Source organism: Zeus faber (assembly GCF_960531495.2).
Source record: "Zeus faber genome assembly, chromosome: 20".
In the NCBI taxonomy this organism is placed as follows: Eukaryota; Metazoa; Chordata; class Actinopteri; order Zeiformes; family Zeidae; genus Zeus; species Zeus faber.
Genome location: NC_137207.1, coordinates 5,653,791 through 5,665,821, shown reverse-complemented (window position 1 = coordinate 5,665,821; position 12,031 = coordinate 5,653,791). Strand labels below are relative to the sequence as shown.

Below are 12,031 nucleotides of genomic sequence, written 5' to 3'. Positions count from 1 at the left end.
TGCAGGCTTTATTTCTTTAACACTGGTGCAATATCCTACCACACACAGTTCAGGACTTGAAATTACAGTAGGGTTGGGCGATATGTCAAAATGTTCCTATCAGCCACCATCAGCCCAACAATCGATTTATTTGCAGGTTTGCCGAGGGGTTAGGGTCCCGGGAGCACAGAATCAGCGCTGCATGCGGAGCAGCTTGGGTGGAGCAAGGATTTTCAGCTAATGCAATCATGTTAGTACATATTTTACAGGTTTAGTACACACCATGTGTGTATTACAATCATGAGTGCAATTACCACGTGCAATTATCCATCTTGGTCATATCTGTATAAGTGAAATGTGTATTAATAAAGGTGTATATATAGTTTTTATTTTTATTTTATTTAATATTTATCACTCACTGTTTGTCTCTACTTTTGACTCTTGAGCTGCTGTAACAAGTGAATTTCCCAAAATTGGCCCAGGACGGAGCACCGAGTCTTACTGGCTTCAGTGCGGAGGTTCAGTTAAAACAATCGCTTAATCAAGCAGAGTTTTTTTCCCCTTTTCCATTTTTCTGGGGCTGCGTTCTAAAATCTCACAAGAAAGGGTAAATAGTGGAGGAGCAAAATAAAAGGATCAAATCGTGTAATTATCCCGGAGAAAGGAGCCATCCCGGTCTGGGTCCGGTCCCGCTCCCCGAACCCAACGGCGGTGGCTCCCCCAAGACACCCACCCCCAGGTGACAGGTGTGTCTGAGTGCGCTCTGCACCGCCACATTCCTCCAATATTTAAACCGAACTGAACCAACCCAAAGGAAGAAAGAGAGAAAGCCGGTTTAAGAATGACCTGGAAACTGGATTAACAGTGATTTTTTTTAATTTTTGTCCATTTCTCCAGACGGGGAGAAAAGCGCGAGATGCAGTTAAATGAGCAAAGCGGAATACCTTAGAGCGTATTTGCTCACGCTTTGAAAAAAAAAAAATGCCAATTGGACTTCAATTGGATTTCTGATCTATTTGTCCAATCGCCCAAGCCTGAATTACATCGTTCCAAGAAGAACAGCAACTGTTCTGATGACACAGTTCAGTTCTTGATATTCATATACACCAATAAGCAATAACATTAAAATCAATGGCAGGTGAAGTGAATAACATTGATGATCTTACTACAATGGCACCTGTCAAGGGGTGAGATATATTAGAAAGCAAATAAACAGTAATTTCTTAAAGCTTATGTGTTGGAACCAGGTAAAATGGGCATGCCTATGGTCTGAGCGACTTTGTCAAGGACCAAATTGTTATGGTTAGACAACTGGGTCAGAGCATCTCCAAAACAACAGGTCTTGTGGGGTGTTCCCAGTATGCAGTGGTTAGTACCTTGGTAAGTGGTTAGTAAGTGGTCCAAGGAAGGACAACCGGTGACCCGGCAACAGGGTCATGGGCGCCCAAGGCTCATTGATGTGTGCAGGGAGCGAAGGAAAGCCCATCTGGTCCGATCCCACAGAAGAGCTACCGGTGTCCAAATTGCTGAAAAGTTCATGCTGGCTATGATAGAAAGGTGTCAGAACACACAGTACCTCACACACAGATCCAATCGAGCATCTGTGGGATGTGCTGGAACAACAAGCCTGATCCATGAGGGCCCCACCTCGCAACTTAGAGGACTTAAAGGATCTGCTGCTAACGTCTTGGTGCCAGATACCACAGGACACCTTCAGAGGTCTTGTGGAGTCCATGCCTCCACGGGTCACAGCTGTTTTGGCGGCACAAGAGGGAGCTACACAATATTAGTGGTGGTTTTAATGTTGTGGCTGATTAATGTGCATATACAGTATATTAGGGGTGTAAGAAAAAAAAATCGATTCAGTTACGTATTGCGATTCTACTGACAAACAATTCACAAATCGATGACTCCAAGTAGAATAGATTCGTAACTTCTGGTTTCTGGGTAACGTCATCGTCAGCTTTACATCATAACGTCAACGTCGCTGTATCTTTAAGACGTGTGACAATGAGCATAGACTGTCCGGTGCATGCTGCATCCTCTCGGTTCAAAGCAAGATTTTTTGTGGAAGAGTCCTTAACTCAGTTGTGTTTAAAAATTTCATGTCATACATGTAGGAACCAAACAAAAATAAATGCAGCTAAAATAAGAAGACAGGTATGGGAGCTGGCACACTGTTGTCCGGATGAGAAAATAAAAGAATTACATTCAGGTTTACGTTTTTCATTTTCCATACAAGTAAGAAACTTAGGAAGCAAAATAAATCTAAATCTTTCACTATGAGTTCATATGATAAATTTCCATATTATCGCAAGATTTGCTTATAGAGTGCATGTGGGGGGCGCAGCTGCGATGTGGAACGACAGTGGAATGTTTGCCCAGTGCAAAAATGGGTTGTCTCCTGGCGCAAAAGAAACCTTATTTTTGTATCTTTTACAAGTGAGTCTAAATAAACTCAACTCAAAAGTGCTTCACCTAGCAAAATTAAAACAACACATAAATCACAACAATAAAACAATAAAAGTCAATAAAAATAAACTAAAATAATCACAGGTCAAAAGTAATTAACTTGAAATTAAAGTAACTTCAAATGTTATGTTATAGAGCAAATGTCAAATGCAATGTCAAATGGCAAAAAATAACTTTTCATCAATTAACATTCCAAAGAAATAGTGATTTAAAGAGTAGTCTAAAGAAAATGGCAATACATATTTGTGGAGGACCAAGGGGGTTTGGTCAAGCCGCCGCTGCAGACAGGCCGCGCGGGCTCCAATCCCGGGGACACTCAGCTGCTGGGGACGGAGGGGCTCCGCTGAGTCCACCCATCCCAGACCAGGATGTCATTTAGTCATTTTGTCATTCTGTTTTTCCCTGCAGTAGAGGAGTTGCGCAGGTTTGAGACTCAGAATCAGACCTAGTATGGACGCTAAGCGCAGAAGACCGAGCACGCATTTGATTTTGCCTTTGACCCACAAGACACCTATTTGTTTAATCTATAATAAATACACGCCAACAGGCGCTGTTTTGCCTTCTCTGCCTCCCCTCGCTCATTCCCTGGCCCTGGGCCAGAACATCCGTTCACTAGTGGCGTCTGAACAGAATGGAGCAACGCAGGCAGAATCCCGGACGCCTTCCCCCTTGGAACAGATGGCGGTCCTGCAGTTCCAAGAAATGGCCAGGGACCGCAAGCGGGACAAGGAGGTGTTCCAGGAGAACCAGCAGGCCATTCAGGCCCTCCTCCGGGAGCCCACCGGACAGGGCAAGGAACGTCTGCCAGGCCCCCCCGTCCCCCGCTACAGAAGATGACAGGGGAGGACGATCCGGTGGCATTCCTCGCCAGTTTTGAAAGGATGGCAGAGACGGCCTGCTGGTTGGACCGCAAGCGGCGTGGGGGCTCGTCCCCGTCCTCTCAGGTGAAGCCCAGCTGGCGGCGCATGCCCTACCCCCGGAGCGGCGGACGAGCTACGCTGTCGTCTGGCGGGCGGTGATGGGTCGGGTCGGGAGAACGGCAGAGGGCCACTGCCTGCGTCTCCGGTCCCTCCCCCATGATACCACGGCTCCTGGACGCGGCCCAGCAGTGGCTACGACCAGAGGAGTGCTCCCCACACCAGATCATTGAGGTGGTGGCCACCGAACTGTTCATTGACAATCTCCTGGCCCGCGCCGCTAGCTGGGTGCGTCGTCACCAGCCAGCCTCCCTCCAAGCCGCCACACACTGCCTACCGCACGTCCTCCAGTCAAGAAGGAGCCGACCGTGTGCCGGTAAGGTTACAAGGGGGTAGACATCAGGCTTTGCTGGACTCAGGCTGTTCACAGACGATAATTCACCAACACCTGGTTCGACCAATAAGTTATTGGTCGAACTTTGGGGGCTTTGATAGAGGCATTGTGGGTCGATATCCGTTGGGTGTATGGGGATATTCAGACGTATCCGATAGTGCAGCTTGAAATTCGCTATAAGGGGATTTTCCTCTGCAACAGTCGTGGGACGATGCACTTTGCCGGCGTGTTCTCTCCCCTGTCCGGCCGTACGCCCCCCATACTACACCATATGGAGACAACCCCGGGCGTGAAGGCACGCTCCTGGCTGTATTGCCTGCCCGAACACAAACGCAAAATAGTGCAAGCGGAATTAGAGGCCTTTAGACCCGGAGAGGCCTTTACCAGTTTCGCTTGCTTCTGTTCAGATTGTTTGGTGCCCCCGCGACCTTTCCATGTCTCACGGGCCGCGTCCTGAACCCACATGCAGCATTTGCCGCTGCATACTTAGACGGCGTGATTATTCACAGCGATATGTGAGAGCAGCACCTGCAGCATGTGGGCGCGGTGCTAGCGTCCCTGAGGCGTGCGGGGCTCACTGCCAACCCAAGAAGTACGCGGTTGGGTGCAGGGAGGTACGGTATCATGGGTACCACTAGATAGGGGGGGGCTGCTCTGACCCCAGGTGGATAAGACCGCTGCTCTCGCGAACACACCGAGACCCAAGACTAAGACCACTGAGCAGTTATTGAGTTTGGTGGCCTTAACAAAGTTGGGTGGTAATACACAATACTCTTCACGTCTAGTTTGTGGCAATCCTTAGAGCGCTTTACACTCAATCCAATAGTGGATCGGACTGTCAGAACCCACCCGCTCAAGCCCTCACAGTGCATGTGTCTAGATTTGCATCAAAAAATATGCATGTAAAATGGGGAAGCTCAGTATCCTCTTTCTATCATACAAAAGCACGATAGAGAGTAGTTTGTTCAGCTGAACATTTGCTATCTTCGTATAGTGTTTGAAAAGCACAAATAAAAAAAACACACAATTCACACACAAGATCTTTTGATAAAGAATAAGGTGACCATGAACAATGTAATGCATCCTGACCCTCCATCCGTCAACTGGATTTTTGGCTGTTGCTGTGTTGCTACAAATCAGCAGCAGTTATGACTAAATGTAAGGGGAAACAGAAGGGAGGAAGGCAAGAGGTTTCGTGATGACTAAGCTATGTTAAACCTCACATAAGGGCGGCTGGATTTTGCCTTAGGGGTCTTATTAAAAAATGTAATAAATAAATAACAACAACAAAACAAAACAGTAGGCACAAGGGTATTCTGAGCTACCAAATATAAAACAAAATGTTCCACATCTGAGAAATATCTTACATAATCATCAAATCACGACACAACCCAGTGATGTATTTTATCACAATACAATCGGACGTGTAAACAGAATGAGCAAGAAACAGTGATGGAGAGAGCTTGACTGCTGACACTCTCTCTCTCCCTCTCCCTCTCTCTCTCCCTCTCTCTCCCTCTCTCTCTCACTCCCTCCCTCTCCCTCCCTCCCTCTCTCCCTCCCTCACCCTCCAGCTCTGTGCCCATTCCTTGAGGCCAGGCAGGCAGACAGGCTAGCAGGCGCCCCATACTAGCTTGGTAATTATCATGCAAAGGTAGTTTGCATTGGTTGGCGGCTCACGGCTCTTTTTCCTTAGCTCCCGAATATCTCCCGAGTGTGTCTCTCCTGCCCATTGCTTTTACCCAGTTATCAAATTAGACAGCTGGACATCAAGCCGGCACATGCAGCACAGCACCTACTCATTTCATTACTTTCACCAGACGCATCTGCTTGCAGTTAATGCCCTGTCAAACATGCAAAGCGGAGATTCCTCAATCTTGAAACATGTGTGGGTAACGTCTTGGTCATAGGAGTTTCAAGTTTAGAAACAGATAAGTGGATAAGTGGAGTACTGGGCTAATTATACTTCAACATGCGTTGCGCTATTACAAAAACATTTTAATAGATGGGGTAGAAACAGTGTCGAATAGAGCAGGATAATTTCCAAATATGGTGGGAAAGGATCACATGACATAACCAAAACACATTTTACTCCCTTATCAGCTATGGCTATCTTGTAAAATATATTTGATAGTAGAAAAATATATATCTAGTTGATTTTTTATAGAAGCAACGAATAAAGCCAAACTTGACACCTTTGCTTGAATTTGAGATAGTGCCCAATGTAGGGCTGGGCGATAAAATGATTTTGAAAATTTTAACGATAAAAGCTTCCACGACAATGATGATAAATTTATGAGATTTATTCCCGGTACAGTTCTTTGATTCCATATCCCCCTAACTACAAAGACACAAACAGCCAATCGTACAGAAGATAAACTACCATGTGACAGAAACAGCCAATCGTCTGACCAGTGTTGGGGTCCAGGTGCACGGGGACTTCGGCTCTCTCTCTGGCCCGCGGTGCTCTCCGGCCAGGCAGCTCGCAGCGGGGATGAGGCCCCCTGGAGCTGACACGGCCAGTCTTCTCTTGAACTCGCCCTCCCCCCAAACTGAGCCCGAAAAAGTAGAGCGATTAAAGAAAGATCCGTGACAATTGGTCTGCAATCGGAGAGAGTCCCTCGGTCAGCTCCAAACGTCCCCGCATGAAATCACAGAGCGCAGATTCAGGATTTTTTTGGACTGTTCTTGGACGACAATGATGATTATATTATATATTTAAATGTATATAATATATATTATTTATTTATCACTTTTTTTGTTTACATATTTATTATTTTATTTAGTCGTGTTTAATATAAAGCCATGCGAATACACTTAAAACTGTAAATTGATCATTAAAAAAAAAAAAGAATATATATATATATGTATATATATATATATATCTCGTGATGATTGACATCTATAAATAAATACATATAAAAATTTAAAAAAACATATTGTGATAACATTCCATGGCCATATCGTCCAGCCCTAGACCAATGGAAGAAACACCCCTTACTGGGTAGAAACAAGCCTATAACTTTTAAACTAGCGCTAATTCTATTCCCCCTACACCAACTGTAGATTGCAGCCATCTCGCTCCCCCTAAAACTAGACCTGATTTTACTCAAATAGCTTAAAGGCATTCAGGTGCTTTCTCATAAAACAGCATCACATGCAGTCACAGGGGGTCCAGTATTTACAAACCCGGAGCCTTCGGCAAGAGATATTACAAGTCTGCTTCAAGAAAGCTGAGAAAGCTCCCATTTTGTTTGCTTCACATTGTTTGCGAGCGAGACGTTAGAAGACCAGATTGTTGCTGTTAATCTACAACAGTTGGTGACTTAGCAATTTGATTGATGGTTAGTGTTAAAGTACAATACCGCTGACAAATTGAGATTCAGCCCGTTTACAAGTCAGCACACATATTAGACATTACCCCAGACCATAGGTCACATTTTTTATATATATTTTTTATATTGTATCTTTATTTATTTCTTTTTGAACGATATGGTCAGAAACCTACCTAAGAATGAAACCACACAGAAAAACATGAATGTTTGATTAAGTATGTAAATCCAACACTTGGGTTAGGAAATATTTAGGCACAATCAAGTTACTTTGACAAACATACACAACGTATGTGGTATGTCTGTCGGCGAGACCAGGTGTAAATATTTAGTTAGGTTTCGCACCATTTATTTAAAGAAAATGTCAAACATTTATGTAAATATTAACATTACTGTTAACATTTATTCATAAAAATGCAAAACAAAAGTTAAATTCAGTCAATATTTAAAGTTTTTTTATGTGAGCTAGCCAGCCTGGTCCTTCTGATTTTTATAGCTTGGGTATGAACAAAAATGTAATTGTGACTAGGGATGCAACAGTACAGTGAGCTCACGGTTTGGTATGTATCGTGGTATTGGGCCCACGGTAACAGTATGGTTTCGGTATCTTTATATTTAAGAAAAAAATTTTTTTTTTTAAGTTAAAAGGTGTAAGAAAATGTTTTTATAGTAGTCTGCCACAAATAACTAGTGTAACGCTCTCTGTGTATGACGGTGGGGGGGGTTAAGTTCATTGGTAGGTTGTTATAATTTGCACAAGTTCATCTGACACCAAATATTCATTTCCATTGATTAATTAATTAATTGTATATATATGATAATTTTAAAATGGTTCACAATAAAAAATAAATGAAACAAGTGATATAGTTAGTTATTTTTGTGTGAAACAGGTATAAACGGTACTTTTCCACACAACTTGAAATTAAACAGGTATGTCTTCACACGAGCCGGCAGCATTGGAGCAGGATTTGTTTGGATTAAAACTTCCTGTCCAATGTGCTGATCATTTTTATCTGCTATGTGATTTAAAACAGACATTTCCATTGAGTTAGTTCATTCAATTGTCAACGCTAAACCATTTACAAAAGTTCATATTGTAATATTTTGTGATAGATAAAACCAAGTCAAATAATGAAAAAAAAAAATTTCTCTTTTAAAGTTTGCTCACGACGATAAATTGTTTATTGGACCTCCTTGTCCGGCTTTCGCGGCGCCCAACCAACACACTGTGTTAATGCTCCTGGAATCAGCGACACCAATGAAGCGAGCCCTATTCAAGATATCTATTCAAGAGATTTAATGGAAACATTTAGCAGGGTTGTCAGTTATCATTAGCACAGGACCCGAGCCTAAGAATAGCCTGGACACAAGCACGTTTCTCATGGGTAAATATCATGCGCCGCCATGTGGGAGCAGGGTGTTTACAGATTCTGGCCAAGAATCAAAGCAGCCTGGTATTGTAGCCGACCCCAATGAATCATATTCCGTAACCTATCCCCTAAGCTAATGTTCTTTACAGAGTGCATTAATTAGACTCTGACTATCTCGGGGGCAGCCAAGAATACATTAATCATTTTCTCGCCGACATATTCCATTCCCTTTAAAGACAGATGAATTTCAGGGAAGAGTCTGTCTCGGCACCCCTCCTGATACGTCTCAGAGTATCTACTGTAATGGACCTGAAGTGGCATTCGGGAACAAGGAGCGGCGGGGTAATATGGGCGCTGGCTATGCATGCCGGCTTACTTTCCCCTCAGGTGGTAATTATGAGTGGCACCAGCGGAGTGATTCTGCACGCTGTGGCGGAGTGACTCCGCGGTGTATCGCATTATGTTGGGTCATACTGAGCGCTATGTGCAGGTGCCGTCCCTCCCTCAACATTGTTGCTTATTGATTTCCGCAGGTCACCAAAAAAAATTTTTTAAACAAAAAAAAGATCTGCCGTCTCAAGTTATTTAATGAGCGTTTGGGTCAGAAAGTAATCGATTCGGCCTCAGGCTCACAACAGGCGACATTTCAGGATTATAGTCTTCTCAAGTCGTTAACTCACCCAGTATCACATAATATAATATATGAGTTGTTAACTCATATTATAGTACTTTGGTCGAGTACGGAGGATCCCTAAACTTGGAATTTAACAAATGCAGTGTTATAATTACACAATGGCTGGCGGGCCAACAAGAATTTTTTTTTAAGTGCCAAAAATAACACCAAACATCGACTTAACAAAAAATTATTTTGCGCTTACGAGACTTGTGCGTTGCTGTTCCAAAGCAGCTTAAGCATGACTTTTTTTAATGTTTCCCATCATCCACTTAGAACACAGCTGCCAAAAACAACTACAGATGTAGTACCAACAATTTAGCGTGAAATAGTAGGAGTAGCTACTGTAATAGATTACAAAGAAGTATGCTCTCCAAAGAATAGTATTACAAAAATGTTTTTAACCTATAATATAATTCTAGAAGCATTCTGCATCTTCAGCAATTTTTCAGGGGGAACTTTGTTTCTCTCCAGGCAAACACAACTGCAGCCTATTTGATGGCTGGCTGGCTGCCAATACCTCACACACAATACCGTGTACAGCCTGAATGAAGACTGTAATTGTGTGATGAGACAACACAAAGATTGCCATCTTTTGACACAAAGAATTTGTGCCATATAAAAGTCGAAACAGAATGAAAGGGTAATCTTCAAGTGAAATGGATAAACCATGTATGTTGTATGAAACAGATACAGTATATGTCTGGGTTTGACATCTTCATCACAGTCTGATGGTAGAAAATATAACAACTCACATCTATGGCACAGTACACAAGCATTTATATAGTAACATTCCTGATAGTCAAACATTAAATGAAACAAAATCAACCATGAGAAATATAAAGATTGGCTATTTTTTCCAACCCAGGCCTTATCGAAATGTTGGTTCCCATTGTTTATTTTAACTGTTCATGGCTCAAACTTGCCGAACGATTGACAAACTCACCAGTCTGCTGCAGCTTCTCTCTGTGCTCAATTGCAGTACAATGGGGCAAACGTTTAACGCTGCATTCACATTGAGCACGGTAGACGGGAACAGCACGGCACTTTCTGAATGTCACGGGATAACGGCACTTTCTGAACGGCACGGGGGGAGCGAGGGGAGGTACGACGGTAAAACAAAATAATGTTGCTATGTTGGTATTGTGATGTACAAAGACTGCAATAAAACTTATTTAACTTAATTATTTTGTGTCTGTTATTATATATAAGAATTTTAGTAATGCATGTAGCTATAAAAATGCAGCTGTATATACACACACACCTATATATATACACATACACAAATATTTATATACACACACACACACACACACACACACACACACACACACACACACACACACACACACACACACACACACACACACAGGTTCCCATGCTAATAATATTTGGCTAAAAAGTAGTTTATTTTTGTTATCTGCTTGTCCGATAACATTCTGTCTTGATAGTGCCGACTTATTTATTTATCATTTTTCAGGAGAAGGGATTGTGAGGGACGACGTACAGGGATTCAAATGGCGTGTTTCGCACCTGGCATGGCGTGGACCAGATCTCCGCACAGCACCATGAACCTTGGCCTGGGGCTGAGACGGTTGACAGCCTCCACAGCCTGTTCAGTGAGCTGGACCTCCTCTGACCACTCATCCCCTCCTCCTCCCTCCGTCCAGTCCTTCATCAGCCCCAGCTGGGGGTCCGCTGTCTGGATGAAGAAGAATGGTCCCCTCCATTCGCATTCCGCGTCTTGGGGAAAAGGGTCCGGGGAGACAAGCAGAGACTCAGCATTTTTCTTTTGTGTTTTCAGTAAGGTTCTACCTGCTCTTCTTGGTTCTAACAGAAACCCGAGGACTGCTCGGCTTTCGTCTTTACCAGGACCCGTTCAGCCCAAAAGACAAACTGAATAACCCATAAATCCACTTTAACTTTACCACTCCATCACACTCGGTGTGCATTGCGATCGATTGGAAGTTAATTCTCTCCAAATGAGAGAACCCATTAATGTTACATCATCCAATTTCTCTCAGGTTATTTTCTAATTATGTGTGAAGTTCACAATTGTGAACATGAGGAAAAACATTGACCCGTATTATCTACACACTGTCAGCTTTTCCAGATGGCATCATTTCACTATTCATCATTTAATTTATTAGATACAAGTAGCTATTCCAAACTAATAACTATCTCAGTTTTACCAGTGACAAATAATTACATAGTTGTACCTTTTCAGAAATGTGCTAGTCACCTTTCCGTTGTTACAAGTCATTACTTTTTTTTTTAACCTGTGTTGTCAGCATGCTTGGCATACAACACAATATTTGTATGCCATTGCATCTAGGACTAGTCTAGTCTCCTCAGCATCTAGGAGTTAGTCTGCAAGTGGAGTTCAACTTCTCAACTCTTTATTCATTCTTTAATCATCAAGAACTGCTGCAATAACTCTGTCCTGTGGACGACCTGTGGGATGAGCACAGCATTTTTTGTTATTCAGAACTGCCAGCAATCCCCTTCTTCAGAGAACGATCTCATCATGTTTTGGTCTATAAAGAACTAATCATCATTACTACTCTCAGAGGGGGAAAATCCCCACGGGTGAGACCAACAAACATAGAAACAACAAATAAACATAGAAACAAATACCAACATGTACATAGAACAATGTATCAACAACACATTATTAATGAAGTCCAGGAAAATTGGAAAATCAACTCAGCACGGGGCACCTTCCGGCGATAGCTATGGCAGTAAATAGGGAGAAAAGGAGAGGCATATAATCAGGAGGGTGTTTGGGGGTGTGTTCAAAGTAGGTGCTGGTGGTGTGTGGGTGTGCCTGTGATGAGTCCGCCTGTGTCTGTGTGTGTGTGTGTGTGTGTGTGTGTGTGTGTGTGTGTGTGTGT

The 12,031-nt window shown here is 43.0% G+C and overlaps 1 protein-coding gene across 1 annotated transcript in view; it reads right to left on the bottom strand.

The window, feature by feature from the left end:
* cpped1 (calcineurin-like phosphoesterase domain containing 1) overlaps positions 1 to 12,031 on the bottom strand; it is a 65,755-nt gene that overhangs the window by 48,624 nt on the left and 5,100 nt on the right. Inside the window, exon 2 of the mRNA XM_080021655.1 lies at positions 10,671 to 10,880. Coding sequence (XP_079877781.1) covers positions 10,671 to 10,880 — 210 coding nt within the window. The remainder of the gene's footprint in view (positions 1 to 10,670; positions 10,881 to 12,031) is intronic.